Source organism: Bufo gargarizans, chromosome 1, assembly GCF_014858855.1.
Source record: "Bufo gargarizans isolate SCDJY-AF-19 chromosome 1, ASM1485885v1, whole genome shotgun sequence".
Classification (NCBI taxonomy): Eukaryota; Metazoa; Chordata; class Amphibia; order Anura; family Bufonidae; genus Bufo; species Bufo gargarizans.
This window is the reverse complement of record NC_058080.1, coordinates 18,055,400-18,079,314: the sequence shown is the minus strand read 5'-3', so window position 1 is coordinate 18,079,314 and position 23,915 is coordinate 18,055,400. Positions and strand designations below refer to the sequence as shown.

The 23,915-nt window shown below is 43.0% G+C and overlaps 1 protein-coding gene across 1 annotated transcript in view; it reads left to right on the top strand.

Annotated features, from left to right (window-relative positions):
- The first annotated feature begins 6,204 nt into the window (after positions 1-6,204).
- Positions 6,205-23,915, top strand: part of LOC122921950 (glutamic acid-rich protein-like) — a 29,396-nt gene continuing 11,685 nt past the window's right edge. Inside the window, exons 1-4 of the mRNA XM_044272333.1 lie at positions 6,205-6,351; positions 6,436-6,637; positions 6,914-7,242; positions 7,544-7,834. Coding sequence (XP_044128268.1) covers positions 6,205-6,351; positions 6,436-6,637; positions 6,914-7,242; positions 7,544-7,834 — 969 coding nt within the window. The remainder of the gene's footprint in view (positions 6,352-6,435; positions 6,638-6,913; positions 7,243-7,543; positions 7,835-23,915) is intronic.

The following is a 23,915-nucleotide window of genomic DNA, read 5'->3' as shown; positions in this document are numbered from 1 at the left end:
GAGTTTGTCACCTCCATATGGCCATATCCAGTGCTTACATGGCTCTGTAGCACACCTATATAGGATTGTAACGGTGCCTTTGTCTTTAGACTTGCACCAGCAGGAAAAACTGAGTTTAATTCATATGCAAATGAGCACTCGCAAGTGCCCAGGGCGGCGTTCAGTGTGTAGGTGCCCAGGCTGCCCTGTCTTCTTTTCACTTTACTCCTCCCCAGCCTTTGCCTTTGCTCGCCCTCCAAGTCTCTTGCCTTATCGATAGGTCAGGACATGGAGGGGGGCAAAGGAAGAGGCTGGGGAGGAGTAAAGTGAAAAAAAGGCCGGCACCTACACACTCAACGCCGCCCCTGGGCACTTGCGAGTGCTCATTTGCATATTAATTAAACTTTGTTTTTCCTGCTTGGGCAAGTCAAAAGAAAAGAACACAGGTTCCGTTACAATCCTGTATAGGTGTTCTGCAGAGCCATGTAAGCGCTGTATATGGCCATATGGAGGTGACAGACTCCCTTTAAATGAAATAGATTAAATATACTTATGTGAAGCCGGGTCCTTCTGCTAGTCTCTTATATATAAAAATGTATTTCTGTCTGTCTGTCTGTTCTTTATACACTGCCAACTCGACAGCTGCAAGCAGCGTTTCAGTGTCCGCCTCAAAAGCGGAACGGAGACCAAACGCAGCCAAACTGATGCATTCTGAACGGATCCTTATCCATTCAGAATGCACTGGGGCCAAACTGATCCGTTTTGGGCCGCTTGTGAGAGCCCTGAAACGGATCTCACAAGCGGACCCCTAAACGCTAGTGTGAAAGTAGCCTAACTTTATTGCATACTATAACCATGGGCGTCCGCAGGGGGGGCAAGGGGGGGAAAATGCCCCCCCCTGGAATCTGTGAACTGAGTTTTGCCTCTGCTCTGCAGCATTGGCGGATCCAGGGGGGGCAATGGGGCAATTGACCCCCCCCGTGCTGCTCAGAAGTGCGTGGGGCGGCGGTGGGGCACAGGGAGATGAATGCTTCCATTGTGGAAGCGTTCATCTCCATAGTCATCTGTATCGCCGTCATCAGGACAGCGATACAGATGACTGTGCTGAGGCAGGGGAGGGAGAGGTGTGTCCCTTTCCCTTCCTTTGATAGGCTGCAGGCACTAGGCCAGCAGCCTATCAGAGGCCGGCGCAGGCGGCGCAATGACATTATCGCGCCGCCTGAGCCGTATAGCGCGTGACACAGGCCGGAAGAGGCCTGCATTGCTGCCAAGGAGGTAAGTATAAGTGTTTATTTTTTTTTTGTGTACAATACTGGTGGCTACTGTCACATAATGGTGGTCTCTGGCTACTGGCAAATAATGGGGGTCTCTGGCTACTGCCCCCCCCCCCCCCTTTTCCCAGGAAAAATTTCTGCGGACCCCATGACTATAACACTGCATCCATGTTGAATCTGTGTTACTGGACATAGTTAATGAGAAGGTCCTAATAGACAAAGGGATTTAGCCAAGTCATTGAGAAGCAACTAAATCCTAACACAGTTCAGTAACCAGATCAACGAGGCAGAAGGGGTCCCTACAAAAATAAAAATGGGAAATAGACAGCTCCTTTAGAGTCAGCTATTTCCTATCACTGGTAAGGACCAGGTCCTGATGGAGTATAGGATTTAACCAACTCCCTGTGAACCTGCTATACACTATGTCAGTTCAGGACCTGACCACTAGGGGCCAAAAAGGTATTTACCGGTGATAGGAAATAGACAGCTCACACTGAGTAGTCAATTTCCTATCACTGGTAAGGACCAGGTCCTTACAGAGTATAGTATTTAGTCACAACCCAATTGAATCTAAAGGCCTGCAAGAGCTTGTTGCTACTGAAGTCCCCCTTTAGTATGACCCTTATGATTACAAGCTTCAGAACCTGATGCTATAAAACTACAATTAAAGGTGTCCATGTTGTTTTTAGAAATATTATTATCATTATCACAAGTGTTTTTTTTTTTGTTTTTTTTGTTTGTTTTTTTTAGCTAACCCAGTACATCAAAAGACTCCATTCTGAAAATGAACTGGACCTGCATATACCTATCAATGAGAAAGGAGAATTGTTACCACCTCTGTTTATTAAAAACTGGATAAGCCTGGATGGTTCAGAAGATAGTTCATACAGACTTGTCGGAATATTTGATCCTTTATCTCCAGATCAGCTGAATATCACAGAGCAGATAACATGGAAACAGAATTCGGTAGGTAGGATATGAAATGAATGAAAAATGTATAAATTTATGTGTTAAAATCAAGTATCATCATATTGAATATCACTGGACATAAGGTGTCAGGATGTCCGATCTCCAGGAGATGATTGGTTTTGCATGCAGGCGAGACCTAAACAAGACCAAATGTGAATGTTTTCCAGTTTACAGAGGTGTTAATGAGGTGAATGTCCCGATGGCCTTTCTCCAGCCCAACCAACTTCTCTCTATGTCTGAAGGTCCCTATTAGGGTCTGTTTGTCACACAGTCATTTTCAGAACCATGGAGTCTATGGGGTTATTCAAGGCTGTATTTTTCATGGGTTTATTCATGACTATATTTTTTAACAGCCAGTTAATATAGGAAATCCAAAAATATGACACATCCTATTTTATCTGTAAAGAATAAATCAAGGCAACTGGACGTACTGTAGATTTCTTGAAAACGTTTCACTCGTTTTTCCAACGAGCTTCTCAATTCTGAGTGACTGTACAAGAATTCTCTGGGAATAAATATGTAACTGAATTATACCCAGCATGGGGTCAGAGGTCATTATACCCAGCATGGGGTCAGAGGTCATTATACCCAACATGGGGTCAAAGGTGTTGATTCCATTATCCTAATTGGAGTCAGTAGGTGATAATGACCTCCCAGAAAAAGGTGTCAAGACAGCATTGGTGTCAAAAAATTTGATTCTGAACGAATGTGAATCTCCTCACGCTTCGTGGTATTGAATCACAATTTTTCCTAACATGGCGGCCGGTGACAATGGCGGCTAAAATGGCGGCTACATGAATGAGGACATGGGGCAAGGAACACTGGGAAGGCGGAATGACTCATAATGCCACGCATGCAGCCAATCAGCAGCCAGCTAGCCTGGTGATGTCATAGTCCTATAAATACAGCAGCCATCTTAGGTTCTGCCATTCACAATCGTACTTTGTTCAGGGACAGACGTTTATGCTGCCGCTAGGGAGAGTGATTGAAAAACGGGAAAAATGGGAAAAAGCCATTTACTATTTCAGGGAAACAATAGTGCAGAATAATTTCATAGGCAGGGAGAGATGTGTGCAGATGCTAGGGAGAGTCATAGGAAAAACCTCATTGTGAAAAAGAGCGATATTACTGTACAAGCTCGCAACAGTGTCAGCTGTGAAAATTGTTACATTGTTTTGTGAAAGTTACCGTGGAGGAACCATTTTAAGCACGGACTGTTAACGTTGGTCTGCAACAACGTGTACGCATTGTGGACTGTCTTGTTGAAAATTGCTCTATTTGAAAATCAGTGAAAGTTGGAATAATACATGGAAATCGTTATTTGAGGGGAATACCATTCAGGGTGGCAGAAACGGGCGGCACCATTGTCTATTGAACATAACAGCTAGGACCATACAGGTCCAGAGATGTCTGGTGCCATCAGTTCCTGCACCATACTTTTTGATGTTTTAAGATTTTAACATATGATTTATTGCATTTATATTGTATTTTATTGAAAATTTATGTGACAGGTGACAATACCTTTAGTTTAATTATATCCAATAAACCATGTTTATATCCCATATATGAGTGCCAGTTCAATCCAATTTTCCAAGATCTTTTAAGGCCCAATAAACCTAGGACCCAACTTCCAGGAGGGAACATTCAGTTTAATATTCTTTGTAGACAACCACACCAGATCCCCCACATTCAGGTGCGAACCTGGCACACGCTTATATCTCTCACTCATCCACTTCAGATTACCCTGAATCTTTTGCCAAATAAATGACAAAGACTAAGAAAATCTCTCCTCATCAGGTAAACCAAAAGATCCCTCTCCAGACAATGTCTCAAACTGCGGATAAAACCCATAAGCACTAAAAAATTGTGACTTATCAGAGGATTCCTGGCGACGGTAATTTAAAGCAAACTCAGCAAGGGACAAAAAAGAACACCAATCCTCCTGATTCTCCACCACAAAACAGTGCAGATATGTCTCCAGATTCTGATTGACGTGTTTGGTCTGACCATTCGACTGTGGGTGAAAAGCAGAAGAGAACAACAACTGAACCCCCAAGCGAGAACAGAAGGCCTTCCAGAATCTGTAAACAAATTGCGTGCCCCTATCAGAAATGATGTCTGAAGGAATGCCATGCAATTTAACAATGTGATCAACAAACGCTTGTGCCAGCGTCTTAGCATTAGGTAACCCAGGAAAGGGAATGAAATGCGCCATTTTGCTGAAACGGTCCACTAATACTAGATTCACAGTCTTCCCCGAGGAACGAGGCAGGTATGTAATGAAGTCCATGAACAGATGCGTCCAAGGACGGGAAGGAATGGGTAACGGGAGGAGAGAACCCGATGGCCGTGAATGAGGGACCTTGGCACGAGCACAGGTCTCGCAGGCTGTCACAAAACCCTCAACCGTCTTATGAAGAGCCGGCCACCAGAATCTCCGAGCAATAAAATCCACTGTGGCTCTGCTCCCGGGTGCCCAGCAAGGACAGTATTGTGGTGCTCCTTAAAAACCTTGTGTCGTAAAGCAAGAGGCACAAACAACCTCCCAGGGGGACAAAGATCAGGAGCCTCTGACTATGCTGCCTGAACCTCTGCCTCCAAATCAGGATAAAGAGCAAAGACGACCACCCCTTCAGCCAAAATGGGACCCGGGTCTTCAAATTTCCCCCCTCCCGGAAAACAATGTGACAGGGCATCTGCCTTCATATTTTTAACCCCAGGGCGGAACGTAACAACAAAATTAAACCTAGAAAAGAACAAAGACCATATGACCTGTTTTGGATTCAGACACTTGGCCGTTTCCAAGTAGACCAGATTCTTATGGTCTGTTAACACGGTAATAGTGTGTCTGGCTCCCTCTAACCAATGGCGCCATTCCTAAAAAGCTAATTTGATGGCCAACAACTCCCTATCTCCCACATCGTAATTTCTCTCTGCGGAGGAGAGTTTTCTTGAGAAAAAGGCACACGGTCGCCATTTGGCAGGAGAGGAACGCTGAGATATGACCGCACCCACACCCACCTCAGAAGCGTCCACTCCAACAATAAAAGGTAGAGAGACATCAGATTGTACCAAAATGGGAGTGGAAGCAAAACTCTATTTGATACTAGAAAAAGCTTTAAGCGCATCTACCGACCACGAAGAAAAATCTACCCCCTTTTTAGTCATAACAGTGAGTGGCTTAACAACAGAGGAATAATTCAAAATGAACTTTCTGTAATAATTGGCAAAACCCCAAAACCGCATCAGCGCCTTATGATTCTCAGGAAGCTCCCAATCAAGCACAGCGCAGACCTTCTCAGGGTCCATGCGAAAACCAGAAGCGTTGAGAAGAAAACCAAGAAATTGAATCTCCGGAGCCGCAAACACACATTTTTCCAGTTAAACCTACAATTTATTATCCCACAGAATCAGCAAGACCTGAAGTATGTGGTCCCGATGAGTATTGAAATCAGGAGAAAAAATCTAAATGTCATCCAGATACACCAATACAAATTTCCCCATTAATTGATGAAAAATTATGTTCACAAAATGTTGGAAGACGGCCGGAGCATTAATCAAACCAAAGGGCATAACCAAATTCTCGAAATGACCCTCAGGGGTATTGAAGGCCGTCTTCCATTCGCCCCCTTCTCTGACCCTGACTAGGTTGTATGCCCCTATTAAATCCAACTTAGAAAAAACCTTAGACCCAACAATCTGGTTAAACAGGTCTGGCATCAGAGGAAGCGGATATGGGTGAGCCCTATAAAGAAGAAAAGGATGGTACAGAAGAAGAGGATGGTACAGAAGAACAGGATGCTACTAAAGAACAGGACATTACAGAAGAACAATACGTTACAGGAGAACAGGATGTTATACACAAACAGGATGTTACAGATGAACAGGACTTTACAAAAGAACAGGATGGTACAGAAGTACAGGATGTGACAGGAGAAAAAGATGTAGCAGAGGATGTTATAGGATATTAAAGAAGAAAATAATGGTACAGAAGAAGAGGATGGTACAGAAGAACAGGACATTACGTAAGAATAGGATGTTAAAGAAGGACAGGACGTTACAGAAGAACAGGATGTTACAGAAGAACAGGATGTTACAGAGAAACAGGACTTTACAGAAGAACAGGATGGTACAGAAGAACAGATAGTAAAGAAGAACAAGATGTTATAGAAGAACAGGATGTTAGAGAAGAACAGGATGTTACAGAGAACAGGATGTTACAGGAGAACAGAATGTTAATGAAGAACATAATGTTATAGAAGAACAGGATGGTAAAGAAGAACGGAATGATACAGAAGAACAAGGTGTTACAGAAGATCAGTACGTTACAGGAGAACAGAATGTTATAGGAGAAGAGGAATTTACGGACGAACAGGACTTTACAGATGAGCAGAATGGTTCAGAAGAACAGGATGGTACAGAAGTACAGGACGTTACAGAAGAACAGGATGTTACAGAAGAAAAGGACGTTGCAGAAGAACAGGATGTTACAGGAGAACAGGATGTTATAGGATAACAGGATGTTACAGAATAACAGGATGGTACAGAAGAACAGGACGGTACAGAAGAAAAGGATGTTACAGAGGAACAAGACATTAGAGGAGAACAGGACGTTACAAAAGAACAGGACGTTATAGGAGAACAGGATGTTATAGGATAACAGGATCTTACAAAGGAACATGATGTTACAGGGGATGTTACAAAAGAACAGGATGGTAAAGAAAAACGGGATGGTATAGAAGAAAAGGACGTTACAGAAGAACAGGATGTTACAGAGAAACAGGACTTTACAGAAGAACAGGAGGTACAGAAGAACAGGATGTTACAGAGGAACAGGATGGTAAAGAAAAACAGGATGGTAAAGAAAAACAGGATGGTACAGAAGAACAGGAAGTTACAGAAGTATCAGACTTTAAAGGAGAACAGCATATTACAGGATAACAGGGTGTTACAGAGAAACAGGATGTTACAGAAGAACATGATGTTACAGAAGAAAAGGATGATAAAGAAGAACAGGATGGTACAGAAGAACAGGAGGTAACATAAAAACCGGACTTTACAGGAGAACAGGATGTTACAGGATAACAGGATGTTATAGGAGAACATAACGTTACAGAAGAACAGGATAGTAAAGAAGAACAGGATGGTACAGAAGAACAGGATGTTATAGAAGATCAGGACATTACAGGAGAACAGGATGTTACAGGAGAACAGGATGTTACAGAGGAACAGGACTTTACAGAAGAACAGGATAGTACAGAGGAATAGATGGTGCAGAAGAACAGGATGTTACAGAAGAACAGGATGTTACAGGAGTGCAGGATTTTACAGAGGAACACGATGTTACAGGAGAACATGACGTTACACAAGAACAGGATGGTAAAGAAGAACAGGATGGTACAGAAAAACAGGATGTCACAGAAGAACAGGACGTTACACTAGAACAGGATGTTACAGGAGAACAGGATGTTACAGAGGAACAGAACGTTACAGAAGAAAATGATGGTACAGAAGAACAGGATGGCACAGAAGAACAGGACGTCATAGAAGAACAGGATGTTACAGAAAAACAGAATGGTATAGAAGAACAGGATGTTACAGAAGAAAGGATGGTAAGAATAACAGCATGGTACAGAAGACCAGGACGTTACAGAAGAACAGGACATTAAAAATGAACACGATGTTACAGAAGAACAGAATGCTACAGAAGTACAGGATGTTACAGAGGAACAGGACTTTACAGAAGAACAGGATGGTACAGAAGAACAGATAGTACAAAAGAACATGATGTTACAGAAGAACAGGATGTTATAGGAGAACAGGATGTTACCGAGGAACAGGATGTTACAGAAGAACATGACGCTACAGAAGAACAGGATGTTATAGGAGAACAGGATGTTACAGAGGAATAGGACTTTACAGAAGAACATGATGTTACAGAAGAACAGGATGTTACAGAGGAACAGGATGTTACAGGAGAACATGACGTTACAGAAAAACTGTATGTTACAGGAGAACAGGATGTTAAAGAGGAATAGGACTTTACAGAAGAACAGGATGGTACAGAAGAACAGGATGTTACAGGAGAATAGAATGTTACAGGAGAACAGGATGTTATAGGATAACAGGATGTTACAGGAGAACAGAATGTTAAAGAGGATAAGGACGTTACAGAAGAAAAGGATGGTACAGAAAAACTGGATGTTAAAGAAGAACAAGATGTTATAGGAGAACAGGATGTTACAGAAGAACATTTATTTATAGGATAACAGTATGGTACAGAATAACAGGATGTTACAGAAGAAGAGGATGTTACAAAAGAAGAGGATGTTACAGTGGAACAAGATGTTACAGGAGAGGCGTTACAATAACAGGACGTTACAAAAGAACAGGATGGTAAAGAAGAACAGGATGGTATAGAAGAACAGGATATTACAGAAGAATAGGACATTACGGGAGAACATGATGCTATTGGAGAACAGGACATTACGGGAGAACAGGATGTTATAGGAGAACAGGATTTTACAGAGTAACGGGACTTTACAGAAAAACAGGATGGTACAGAGGAACAGAAGGTACAGAAGAAAAGGATGTTATAGAAGAACAGGATGTTATAGGAGTACAGGATTTATACAGAGGAACAGGATGTTATAGGAGAACATGACGTTACAGAAGAACAGGATGGTACAGAAAAACAGGATGTTACAGAAGAACAGGACATTACAGGATAATAGTATGTTACAGGAGAACAGTATGTTACAGAGGAACAAGACTTTACAAAAGAACAGAATGGTACAGAAGAACAGGATGGTACAGAAGAACTGGATGTTAACTCCTTAGTGACCACCCATACGTGTTTTTACGGCAGTCACTAAGGGGCCTTAGGCTGGGCCGCCCCGTTTGTGCGGCGGCCTAGTCTAAGCGCTGAACGGCTCCCCCTTGCAACAGGGAGTGCGGACCCGGCTCTCACATGAGAGCCGGGGCCCTGCTCTAACAGCCTGACCGGCAGAAGTGCCGATCCGGGCTGTTTAATCCTTTTCATGCCGGGCGCAATGGTGCCCACTGCATGTAAAGTGTTTACAGAGGGAGCGGACTACCTCTGTCTCCCATCAGCACCCCGAAAATGCGATTGCGGGGTGCTGATGCTTTTGGAAGCTTACCTCGCTTCCGATCAGGGCCCCGAGCTTGTCTTCAGTTCTCTCCAGCAGGCTGTGCCTCTCTGGCGCAGCCTGCAGGTCAATCTTTGAATAGCATTTCTATTGAACTGTAATGTCTTATAACAGGCATCTCAAACTATGGCCCTCCAGCTGTTGCAAAACTAAAACTCCCACAATGCCCTGCTGTAGGCTGATACCTGTAGGCTGTCCGGGCATGCTGGGAGTTGTAGTTTTGCAACAGCTGGAGGGCCGCAGTTTGAGATGCCTGCCTTATAGAGATAATGCATAATATTTTAAAAGAAATCAAAATACTGTATATTATAGTCCCCTTGTGGGACTTTTAAGCAGTAAAAAATTGAAAAAAAGACACAATAATTAAATAAAAAAATTCCATAATATAAAGAATATGCTTTTTTTTCCCATTGAAAATGCGCTTTTCAATGAGAAAAATTGCAAAAAGAAAAAATCGACCATATGTTTGATATTGCCGCGTCCGTAACGACCTGGACTACATAAATATTACATAAATTATCCCCTATGGTGAACGCCGTAAAAAAAAAAAAAAAAAGAAAAAAAAAATATAAGTATTTAGAATCACTATAATCGTACTGACCCAGAGAAATAAGATATTATGCTATTTGTACCAAAAATGAATGCCGTCAATTTTATAATGTTAAAACGCAGTGGCAGAATTGCTATTGTTCCCCATCTCCCTCCCATAAAGAGTTAATAAAAGTTAATCAGAAAGTTATGTGTACCCCAAAATGGTGACATTACAAACTACAACTTGTCCCATAAAAAACAAGCCCACATAAACCTATATAGATGAAAAAATTCAAAAGTTATAAATCTTGGAACGAGACCATGAAAAAAGGAAGAATAATGCTTGGTCATAAAGGCCCAAACAGGCATGGTCACTAAGGGGTTAAAGAGGAACAGAACATTACAGAAGAAAATGATGGTACAGAAGAACAGGATGGTACAGAAGAACAGGACGTTACATAAAAACAGGATGTTAAAGAAGAACAGGATGTTACAGAGGAACAGGACTTTACAGAACAACAGGATGGTACATAAGAACAGAAAGGTACATAAGAACAGGACTTTACAGAAGAACAGGATGCTATCAGAGAACAGGATGTTACAGAGACACAGGACGTTACAGAAGAATAGGATGGCACAGAAAAACTGGATGGTACAGAAGAACTGGGCGTTACAGAAAAATAGGATGTTACAGAAGAACAGGATGTTACAAAAGAACAGGATGTTACAGAAGAATAGGACGTTACAGGAGAACATGATGTTACAGAAGAACATCATGTTATAGGAGAAACAGGATGTTAAAGAAGATCAGGTATTTATAGGATAACAGTATGTTACAGAATAATAGGATGTTACAGAAAATCAGGATGGTACAGAAGAAGAGGATGTTACAGAGGAACAAGACGTTATAGGAGAACAGGACGCTACAGAAGAACAGGATATTACAGAAGAATAGGATGTTATAAAAGAACAGGTTGTTACAGAAGAACAGGATGCTACAGGAGAACAGGATGCTAAAGAGGAACAGGATGTTATAGGAGAACATGATGTTACAGAAACACAGGATGAAAAAGAAGAATAGGATGGTACAGAAGAACAGGATGTTACAGAAGAACAGGATGTTAAAGGAGAACCTTATGTTATAGAAAAACAGGATGTTACAGAAGAACGGGATGTTATAGGATAACAGTATGCAACAAAAGAACAGGATGTTACAGAGTAAAAAGATGTTACAGTAGAACAGGCCGTTATAAAAGAACAGGACTTTGCAGAAGAACAGGACATTACAGGAAAACAGGATGTTACAGAGGAACAAAACTTTACAGAAGAACGGTATGGTACACAAGAACAGGATGTTATAGGAGAACAGGACATTACAGAGAAATAGGACGTTACAGATGAAAAGGATGGTACAGAAGAATATGACGTTACAGAAGAACATGACATTATAGAAGAACAGGAGGTAACAGAAGAACAGGATGTTATAGAAGAACAGCATGTTATAGGAGAATATGATGTTACAGAAGTACAGAATGTTATAGGATAACAAGATGTTACAGGAGAACAGTATGTTACAGAGGAACAGGACGTTACAGAAGAAAAGGATGTTACAAATTAACCGAATGGTACAGAATAACAGGACGTTGCAGAAGAACAGGATGTTACAGAAGAACAGGATGTTACAAAAGAACAGGACGTTATAGAAGAACAGGACCTTACAGAAGAACAGGATGTTATAGAAGAACAGCATGGTACAGAAGAAGAGGATGGTACAGAGGAACAAGACGTTAATGAAGAACAGGATGTTATAGGATAACAGGATGTTACAGGAAAACAGGTTGTTAGAGAGGAACAGGATGTTACAGTAGAACATGATGTTACAAAAGAATAGGATGTTACAAGAGAACAGGATGTTACAGAAGAACAGGATGTTAAAGGAGAACCGTATATTACAGAAGAACAGGATATTACAGAAGAACGTGATGTTATAGGATAACAGGATGTTACAGAAGAACAGGCTATTACAAAGGAAAAGGATGTTACAGGAGAACAGAATGTTATACAAGAACAGGATGTTATAGGAGAACAGGATGTTACAGGAAAACAGTGTGTTACAGAGTAACAGGATGTTATAGGAGAACGTGAGTTTACAGAAGAACAGAATGGTAAAGAAGAACAGAATAGTACAGAGGAACAGGATATTACAGAAGAACAGAACGTTACAGGAGAACAGGATGTTCCAGGAGACAAGGATGTTACACGAGAACAGGATGATACAGAGGAACAGGATGTTATAGAGTAAAAGGATGTTAAAGAGGAACAGGATGGTATAGAAGAACAGGAAGGTACATGAGAACAGGATGTTATAGGAGAACAGGATGTTACAGAGGAACATGAAATTATAGAAGAACAGGATGGTACAGGAGAATATTATGTTACAGAGGACCAGGATGTTACAGGAGAACAGGATGTTACAGAAGAAGAGTTGAGCGGACACCTGGATGTTCGGGTTCGAGAAGTTCGGCCGAACTTCCCGAAAATGTTCGGGTTCGGGATCCGAACCCGATCCGAACTTCGTCCCGAACCCGAACCCCATTGAAGTCAATGGGGACCCGAACTTTTCGGCACTAAAAAGGCTGTAAAACAGCCCAGGAAAGGGCTAGAGGGCTGCAAAAGGCAGCACCATGTAGGTAAATCCCCTGCAAACAAATGTGGATAGGGAAATGAATTAAAATAAAAATTAAATAAATACAAATTAACCAAAATCAATTGGAGAGAGGTCCCATAGCAGAGAATCTGGCTTCACGTCACCCACCACTGGAACAGTCCATTCTCAGATATTTAGGCCCCGGCACCCAGGCAGAGGAGAGAGGTCCCGTAACAGAGAATCTGGCTTCATGTCAGCGGAGAATCAGTCTTCATGTCATAGCAGAGAATCAGGCTTCACGTCACCCACCACTTTAAGAGTCCATTTTCATAAATTTAGGCCCAGCACCCAGGCAGAGGAGAGAGGTCCCGTAACAGACAATCTGGCTTCATGTCAGCAGAGAATCAGTCTTCATGTCATAGCAGAGAATCAGGCTTCACGTCACCCACCACTGCAACAGTCCATTTTCATAAATTTAGGCCCAGCACCCAGGCAGAGGAGAGAGGTCCCGTAACAGACAATCTGGCTTCATGTCAGCAGAGAATCAGTCTTCATATCATAGCAGAGAATCAGGCTTCACGTCAGCCACCAATGCAACAGTCCATTGTCAGATATTTAGGCCCAGCACTCAGGCAGAGGAGAGAGGTCCCGTAACAGACAATCTGGCTTCATGTCAGCAGAGAATCAGTCTTCATATCATAGCAGAGAATCAGGCTTCACGTCAGCCACCAATGCAACAGTCCATTTTCATAAATTTAGGCCCAGCACCCAGGCAGAGGAGAGAGGTCCCGTAACAGAGGATCTGGCTTCATGTCAGCAGAGAATTAGTCTGCATGTCATAGCAGAAAATCAGGCTTCACGTCAGCCACCACTGCAACAGTCCATTGTCAGATATTTAGGCCCAGCACCCAGGCAGAGGAGAGAGGTCCCGTAACAGAGGATCTGGCTTCATGTCAGCAGAGAATTAGTCTGCATGTCATAGCAGAGAATCAGGCTTCACGTCACCCAACATTGGAACAGTCCATTGGCATATATTTAGGCCCCGGCACCCAGACAGAGGAGAGGTTCATTCAACTTTGGGTAGCCTCGCAATATAATGGTAAAATGAAAATAAAAATAGGATTGAATGAGGAAGTGCCCTGGAGTACAATAATATATGGTTAAGGGGAGGTAGTTAATGTCTAATCTGGACAAGGGACGGACAGGTCATGTGGGATCCATGCCTGGTTCATTTTTATGAACGTCAGCTTGTCCACATTGGCTGTAGACAGGCGGCTGCGTTTGTCTGTAATGACGCCCACTGCCGTGCTGAATACACGTTCAGACAAAACGCTGGCCGCCGGGCAGGCCAGCACCTCCAAGGCATAAAAGGCTAGCTCTGGCCACGTGGACAATTTAGAGACCCAGAAGTTGAATGGGGCCGAACCATCAGTCAGTACGTGGAGGGGTGTGCACACGTACTGTTCCACCATGTTAGTGAAATGTTGCCTCCTGCTAACACGTTGCGTATCAGGTGGTGGTGCAGTTAGCTGTGGCGTGTTGACAAAACTTTTCCACATCTCTGCCATGCTAACCCTGCCCTCAGAGGAGCTGGCCGTGACACAGCTGCCTTGGCGACCTCTTGCTCCTCCTCTGCCTTGGCCTTGGGCTTCCACTTGTTCCCCTGTGACATTTGGGAATGCTCTCAGTAGCGCGTCTACCAACGTGCGCTTGTACTCGCGCATCTTCCTATCACGCTCCAGTGCAGGAAGTAAGGTGGGCACATTGTCTTTGTAGCGTGGATCCAGCAGGGTGGCAACCCAGTAGTCCGCACACGTTAAAATGTGGGCAACTCTGCTGTCGTTGCGCAGGCACTGCAGCATGTAGTCGCTCATGTGTGCCAGGCTGCCCAGGGGTAAGGACAAGCTGTCCTCTGTGGGAGGCGTATCGTCATCGTCCTGCCTTTCCCCCCAGCCACGCACCAGTGATGGGCCCGAGCTGCGTTGGGTGCCACCCCGCTGTGACCATGCTTCATCCTCATCCTCCTCCACCTCCTCCTCATCCTCGTCCTCCTCGTCCTCCAGTAGTGGGCCCTGGCTGGCCACATTTGTACCTGGCCTCTGCTGTTGCAAAAAACCTCCCTCTGAGTCACTTCGAAGAGACTGGCCTGAAAGTGCTAAAAATGACCCCTCTTCCTCCTCCTCCTCCTCCTGGGCCACCTCCTCTTCCATCATCGCCCTAAGTGTTTTCTCAAGGAGACATAGAAGTGGTATTGTAACGCTGATAACGGCATCATCGCCACTGGCCATGTTGGTGGAGTACTCGAAACAGCGCAACAGGGCACACAGGTCTCGCATGGAGGCCCAGTCATTGGTGGTGAAGTGGTGCTGTTCCGTAGTGCGACTGAACCGTGCGTGCTGCAGCTGAAACTCCACTATGGCCTGCTGCTGCTCGCACAGTCTGTCCAGCATGTGCAAGGTGGAGTTCCACCTGGTGGGCACGTCGCATATGAGGCGGCGAGCGGAAGGCCGAAGTTACGATGTAGAGCAGACAGGTGAGCAGCGGCAGGATGTGAACGCCGGAAGCGCGAACAGACGGCCCGCACTTTATGCAGCAGCTCTGACATGTCGGGGTACTTGTGAATGAACTTCTGCACCACCAAATTCAGCACATGCGCCAAGCAAGGGATGTGCGTCAAACCGGCTAGTCCCAGAGCTGCAACGAGATTTCGCCCATTATCACACACCACCAGGCCGGGCTTGAGGCTCACCGGCAGCAACCACTCGTCGGTCTGTTGTTCTATACCCCGCCACAACTCCTGTGCGGTGTGGGGCCTGTCCCCCAAACATATGAGTTTCAGAATGGCCTGCTGACGTTTACCCCGGGCTGTGCTGAAGTTGGTGGTGAAGGTGTGTGGCTGACTGGATGAGCAGGTGGAAGAAGAGGAGGAGGAAGCCGAGAAGGAGGAGGTGGCAACAGGAGGCAAAGAATGTTGCCCTGCGATCCTTGGTGGCGGAAGGACGTGCGCCAAACAGCTCTCCGCCTGGGGCCCAGCTGCCACTACATTTACCCAGTGTGCAGTTAGGGAGATATAGTGTCCCTGGCCGTGCTTACTGGTCCACGTATCTGTGGTTAGGTGGACCTTGCCACAGATGGCGTTGCGCAGTGCACACTTGATTTTATCGGATACTTGGTTGTGCAGGGAAGGCACGGCTATCTTGGAGAAGTAGTGGCGGCTGGGAACAACATACTGTGGGACAGCAAGCGACATGAGCAGTTTGAAGCTGTCTGTGTCCACCAGCCTAAATGACAGCATTTCATAGGCCAGTAGTTTAGAAATGCTGGCATTCAGGGCCAGGGATCGAGGGTGGCTAGGTGGGAATTTACGCTTTCTCTCAAATGTTTGTGAGATGGAGAGCTGAACGCTGCCGTGTGACATGGTTGAGACGCTTGGTGACGGAGGTGGTGGTGGTGGTGTTGGTGGTACATCCCCTGTTTGCTGGGCGGCAGGTGCCAACGTTCCTCCAGAGGCGGAGGAAGAGGCTGAGGCGGCAGCAGCAGAAGAGGCCGAGGCGGCAGCAGCAGAAGAGGGAGCAGGGGGAGCCTGAGTGACTTCCTTGGTTTTAAGGTGTTTACTCCACTGCAGTTCATGCTTTGCATGCAGGTGCCTGGACATGCAGGTTGTGCTCAGGTTCAGAACGTTAATGCCTCGCTTCAGGCTCTGATGGCACAGCGTGCAAACCACTCGGGTCTTGTCGTCAGCACATTGTTTGAAGAAGTGCCATGCCAGGGAACTCCTTGAAGCTGCCTTTGGGGTGCTCGGTCCCAGATGGCGGCGGTCAGTAGCAGGCGGAGTCTCTTGGCGGCGGGTGTTCTGCTTTTGCCCACTGCTCCCTCTTTTGCTACGCTGTTGGCTCGGTCTGACCACTGTCTCTTCCTCCGAACTGTGAAAGTCAGTGGCACGACCTTCATTCCATGTGGGGTCTAGGACCTCATCGTCCCCTGCATCGTCTTCCACCCAGTCTTGATCCCTGACCTCCTGTTCTGTCTGCACACTGCAGAAAGACGCAGCCGTTGGCACCTGTGTTTCGTCATCATCAGAGACATGCTTAGGTGGTATTCCCATGTCCTCATCATCAGGAAACATAAGTGGTTGTGCGTCAGTGCATTCTATGTCTTTCACCGCTGGGGAAGGGCTAGGTGGATGCCCTTGGGAAACCCTGCCAGCGGAGTCTTCAAACAGCATAAGAGACTGCTGCATAACTTGAGGCTGAGACAGTTTCCCTAGTATGCATGGGGGTGATGTGACAGACTGATGGGGTTGGTTTTCAGGCGCCATCTGTGCGCTTTCTGCAGAAGACTGGGTGGGAGATAATGTGAACGTGCTGGATCCACTGTCGGCCACCCAATAGACTAATGCCTGTACCTGCTCAGGCCTTATCATCCTTAGAACGGCATTGGGCCCCACCATATATCGCTGTAAATTCTGGCGGCTACTGGGACCTGAGGTAGTTGGTACACTAGGACGTGTGGATGTGGCAGAACGGCCACGTCCTCTCCCAGCACCAGAGGGTCCACTAACACAACCACGACCATGTCCACGTCCGCGTCCCTTACTAGATGTTTTCCTCATTGTTATCGTTCACCACAACAACAAAAATATTATTTGGTCCAATGTATTGTATTCAAATTCAGCTGAAAATAAATTTGAGGCCTAGTATTTAGGCGCTGGGTGACAGGTATAGATTTACTGACAGAATTAGACTTGGAAATGCACAGTAGCATGTGTGTGAAGTTATTCTGAATGACCCTATGTGCACCTTGAATATTATATACCCTTTTAGGGATAGATTTCAAATAGCTCTGATACAGCAGAAACCACTAAATTAGGAAATTGCTAAATTGGGAATTGTATTTCTACCCAGAACAAAAAATGTACTTTGACGGACACTAAATAACTTGCCCAGCCACAACAGTACAGCAGTAACGACAGATTTAGCGGGATATAAATTTGAGGCCTAGTATTTAGGCGCTGGGTGACAGGTATAGATTTACTGACGGAATTAGACTTGGAAATGCACAGTAGCGTGTGTGTGAAGTTATTCTGAATGACCCTATGTGCACCTTGAATATTATATACCCTTTTAGGGATAGATTTCAAATAGCTCTAAAACAGCAGAAACCACTAAATTAGGAAATTGCTAAATTGGGAATTGTATTTCAACCCAGAACAAAAAATGTGCTTTGACGGACACTAAATAACTTGCCTAGCCCCAACAGTACAGCAGTAACGACAGATTTAGCGGAATATAAATTTGAGGCCTAGTATTTAGGCGCTGGGTGACAGGTATAGATTTACTGACGGAATTAGACTTGGAAATGCACAGTAGCGTGTGTGTGAAGTTATTCTGAATGACCCTATGTGCACCTTGAATATTATATACCCTTTTAGGGATAGATTTCAAATAGCTCTGATACAGCAGAAACCACTAAATTAGGAAATTGCTAAATTGGGAATTGTATTTCAACCCAGAACAAAAAATGTGCTTTGACGGACAATAAATAACTTGCCCAGCCACAACAGTACAGCAGTAACGACAGATTTAGCGGGATATAAATTTGAGGCCTAGTATTTAGGCGCTGGGTGACAGGTATAGATTTACTGACGAAATTAGACTTGGAAATGCACAGTAGCGTGTGTGTGAAGTTATTCTGAATGACCCTATGTGCACCTTGAATATTATATACCCTTTTAGGGATAGATTTCAAATAGCTCTGATACAGCAGAAACCACTAAATTAGGAAATTGCTAAATTGGGAATTGTATTTCAACCCAGAACAAAAAATGTGCTTTGACGGACACTAAATAACTTGCCCAGCCACAACAGTACAGCAGTAACGACAGATTTAGCGGGATATAAATTTGAGGCCTAGTATTTAGGCGCTGGGTGACAGGTATAGATTTACTGACGAAATTAGACTTGGAAATGCACAGTAGCGTGTGTGTGAAGTTATTCTGAATGACCCTATGTGCACCTTGAATATTATATACCCTTTTAGGGATAGATTTCAAATAGCTCTGATACAGCAGAAACCACTAAATTAGGAAATTGCTAAATTGGGAATTGTATTATAACCCAGAACAAAAAATGTGCTTTGACGGACACTAAATAACTTGCCCAGCCACAACAGTACAGCAGTAACGACAGATTTAGGGGGATATAAATTTGAGGCCTAGTATTTAGGCGCTGGGTGACAGGTATAGATTTACTGACGGAATTAGACTTGGAAATGCACAGTAGCGTGTGTGTGAAGTTATTCTGAATGACCCTATGTGCACCTTGAATATTATATACCCTTTTAGGGATAGATTTCAAATAGCTCTGATACAGCAGAAACCACTAAATTAGGAAATTGCTAAATTGGGAATTGTATTTCAACCCAGAACAAAAAATGTGCTTTGACGGATACTAAAAAAAAATTGCCCAGCCACAACAGTACAGCAGTAACGACAGATTTAGCGGGATATAAATTTGAGGCCTAGTATTTAGGCGCTGGGTGACAGGTATAGATTTACTGACAGAATTAGACTTGGAAATGCACAGTAGCGTGTGTGTGAAGTTATTCTGAATGACCCAATGTGCACCTTGAATATTATATACCCTTTTAGGGATAGATTTCAAATAGCTCTGATACAGCAGAAACCACTAAATTAGGAAATTGCTAAATTGGGAATTGTATTTCAACCCAGAACAAAAAATGTGCTTTGACGGACAATAAATAACTTGCCCAGCCAGAACAGTACAGCAGTAACGACAGATTTAGCGGGATATAAATTTGAGGCCTAGTATTTAGGCGCTGGGTGACAGGTATAGATTTACTGACGAAATTAGACTTGGAAATGCACAGTAGCGTGTGTGTGAAGTTATTCTGAATGACCCTATGTGCACCTTGAATATTTTATACCCTTTTAGGGATAGATTTCAAATAGCTCTGATACAGCAGAAACCACTAAATTAGGAAATTGCTAAATTGGGAATTGTATTATAACCCAGAACAAAAAATGTGCTTTGACGGACACTAAATAACTTGCCCAGCCACAACAGTACAGCAGTAACGACAGATTTAGGGGGATATAAATTTGAGGCCTAGTATTTAGGCGCTGGGTGACAGGTATAGATTTACTGACGGAATTAGACTTGGAAATGCACAGTAGCGTGTGTGTGAAGTTATTCTGAATGACCCTATGTGCACCTTGAATATTATATACCCTTTTAGTGATAGATTTCAAATAGCTCTGATACAGCAGAAACCACTAAATTAGGAAATTGCTAAATTGGGAATTGTATTTCAACCCAGAACAAAAAATGTGCTTTGACGGACACTAAATAACTTGCCCAGCCATAACAGTACAGCAGTAACGACAGATTTAGCTGGATATAAATTTGAGGCCTAGTATTTAGGCGCTGGGTGACAGGTATAGATTTACTGACGGAATTAGACTTGGAAATGCACAGTAGCGTGTGTGTGAAGTTATTCTGAATGACCCTATGTGCACCTTGAATATTATATACCCTTTTAGGGATAGATTTCAAATAGCTCTGATACAGCAGAAACCACTAAATTAGGAAATTGCTAAATTGGGAATTGTATTTCAAACCAGAATAAAAAATGTGCTTTGACGGACAATAAATAACTTGCCCAGCCAGAACAGTACAGCAGTAACGACAGATTTAGCGGGATATAAATTTGAGGCCTAGTATTTAGGCGCTGGGTGACAGGTATAGATTTACTGACGAAATTAGACTTGGAAATGCACAGTAGCGTGTGTGTGAAGTTATTCTGAATGACCCTATGTGCACCTTGAATATTATATACCCTTTTAGGGATAGATTTCAAATAGCTCTGATACAGCAGAAACCACTAAATTAGGAAATTGCTAAATTGGGAATTGTATTATAACCCAGAACAAAAAATGTGCTTTGACGGACACTAAATAACTTGCCCAGCCACAACAGTACAGCAGTAACGACAGATTTAGCGGGATATAAATTTGAGGCCTAGTATTTAGGCGCTGGGTGACAGGTATAGATTTACTGACGGAATTAGACTTGGAAATGCACAGTAGCGTGTGTGTGAAGTTATTCTGAATGACCCTATGTGCACCTTGAATATTATATACCCTTTTAGGGATAGATTTCAAATAGCTCTGATACAGCAGAAACCACTAAATTAGGAAATTGCTAAATTGGGAATTGTATTTCAACCCAGAACAAAAAATGTGCTTTGACGGACACTAAATAACTTGCCCAGCCAGAACAGTACAGCAGTAATGACAGATTTAGCGGGATATAAATTTGAGGCCTAGTATTTAGGCGATGGGTGACAGGTATAGATTTACTGACAGAATTAGACTTGGAAATGCACAGTAGCGTGTGTGTGAAGTTATTCTGAATGACCCTATGTGCACCTTGAATATTATATACCCTTTTAGGAATAGATTTCAAATAGCTCTGATACAGCAGAAACCACTAAATTAGGAAATTGCTAAATTGGGAATTGTTTTTCAACCCAGAACAAAAAATGTGCTTTGACGGACACTAAATAACTTGCCCAGCCACAACAGTACAGCAGTAACGACAGATTTAGCGGGATATAAATTTGAGGCCTAGTATTTAGGCGCTGGGTGACAGGTATAGATTTACTGACAGAATTAGACTTGGAAATGCACAGTAGCGTGTGTGTGAAGTTATTCTAAATGACCCAATGTGCACCTTGAATATTATATACCCTTTTAGGGATAGATTTCAAATAGCTCTGATACAGCAGAAACCACTAAATTAGGAAATTGCTAAATTGGGAATTGTATTTCAACCCAGAACAAAAAATTTGCTTTGACGGACACTATATAACTTGCCCAGCCACAACAGTACAGCAGTAACGACAGATTTAGCGGGATATAAATTTGAGGCCTAGTATTTAGGCGCTGGGTGACAGGTATAGATTTACTGACGGAATTAGACTTGGAAATGCACAGTAGCGTGTGTGTGAAGTTATTTTGAATGACCCTATGTGAACCTTGAATATTATATACCCTTTTAGGGATAGATTTCAAATAGTTCTGATACAGCAGAAACCACTAAATTAGGAAATTGCTAAATTGGGAATTGTATTTTAACCCAGAACAAAAAATGTGCTTTGACGGACACTAAATAACTTGCCCAGCCTGAACAGTACAGCAGTAACGACAGATTTAGCGAGATATAAATTTGAGGCCTAGTATTTGGTCGTTGGGTGACAGGTATAGATTTACTGACAGAATTAGACTTGGAAATGCAAAGTAGCGTGTGTGTGAAGTTATTCTGAATGACCCTATGTGCACCTTGAATATTATATACCCTTTTAGCAATAGATTTCAAATAGCTCTGATACAGCAGAAACCACTAAATTAGGAAATTGCTAAATTGGGAATTGTATTTCAACCCAGAACAAAAAATGTGCTTTGACGGACACTAAATAACTTGCCCAGCCAGAACAGTACAGCAGTAACGACAGATTTAGCGGGATATAAATTTGAGGCCTAGTATTTAGGCGCTGGGTGACAGGTATAGATTTACTGACAGAATTAGAATTGGAAATGCACAGTAGCGTGTGTGTGAAGTTATTCTGAATGACCCTATGTGCACCTTGAATATTATATACCCTTTTAGGGATAGATTTCAAATAGCTCTGATACAGCAGAAACCACTAAATTAGGAAATTGCTAAATTGGGAATTGTATTTCAACCCAGAACAAAAAATGTGCTTTGACGGACACTAAATAACTTGCCCAGCCAGAACAGTACAGCAGTAACGACAGATTTAGCGGGATATAAATTTGAGGCCTAGTATTTAGGCGCTGGGTGACAGGTATAGATTTACTGACAGAATTAGACTTGGAAATGCACAGTAGCGTGTGTGTGAAGTTATTCTGAATGACCCTATGTGCACCTTGAATATTATATACCCTTTTAGGGATAGATTTCAAATAGCTCTGATACAGCAGAAACCACTAAATTAGGAAATTGCTAAATTGGGAATTGTATTTCAACCCAGAACAAAAAATTTGCTTTGACGGACACTAAATAACTTGCCCAGCCACAACAGTACAGCAGTAACGACAGATTTAGCGGGATATAAATTTGAGGCCTAGTATTTAGGCGCTGGGTGACAGGTATAGATTTACTGACGGAATTAGACTTGGAAATGCACAGTAGCGTGTGTGTGAAGTTATTTTGAATGACCCTATGTGAACCTTGAATATTATATACCCTTTTAGGGATAGATTTCAAATAGTTCTGATACAGCAGAAACCACTAAATTAGGAAATTGCTAAATTGGGAATTGTATTTTAACCCAGAACAAAAAATGTGCTTTGACGGACACTAAATAACTTGCCCAGCCTGAACAGTACAGCAGTAACGACAGATTTAGCGAGATATAAATTTGAGGCCTAGTATTTGGTCGCTGGGTGACAGGTATAGATTTACTGACAGAATTAGACTTGGAAATGCACAGTAGCGTGTGTGTGAAGTTATTCTGAATGACCCTATGTGCACCTTGAATATTATATACCCTTTTAGCAATAGATTTCAAATAGCTCTGATACAGCAGAAACCACTAAATTAGGAAATTGCTAAATTGGGAATTGTATTTCAACCCAGAACAAAAAATGTGCTTTGACGGACACTAAATAACTTGCCCAGCCAGAACAGTACAGCAGTAACGACAGATTTAGCGGGATATAAATTTGAGGCCTAGTATTTAGGCGCTGGGTGACAGGTATAGATTTACTGACAGAATTAGAATTGGAAATGCACAGTAGCGTGTGTGTGAAGTTATTCTGAATGACCCTATGTGCACCTTGAATATTATATACCCTTTTAGGGATAGATTTCAAATAGCTCTGATACAGCAGAAACCACTAAATTAGGAAATTGCTAAATTGGGAATTGTATTTCAACCCAGAACAAAAAATGTGCTTTGACGGACACTAAATAACTTGCCCAGCCAGAACAGTACAGCAGTAACGACAGATTTAGCGGGATATAAATTTGAGGCCTAGTATTTAGGCGCTGGGTGACAGGTATAGATTTACTGACAGAATTAGACTTGGAAATGCACAGTAGCGTGTGTGTGAAGTTATTCTGAATGACCCTATGTGCACCTTGAATATTATATACCCTTTTAGGGATAGATTTCAAATAGCTCTGATACAGCAGAAACCACTAAATTAGGAAATTGCTAAATTGGGAATTGTATTTCAACCCAGAACAAAAAATGTGCTTTGACGGACACTAAATAACTTGCCCAGCCAGAACAGTACAG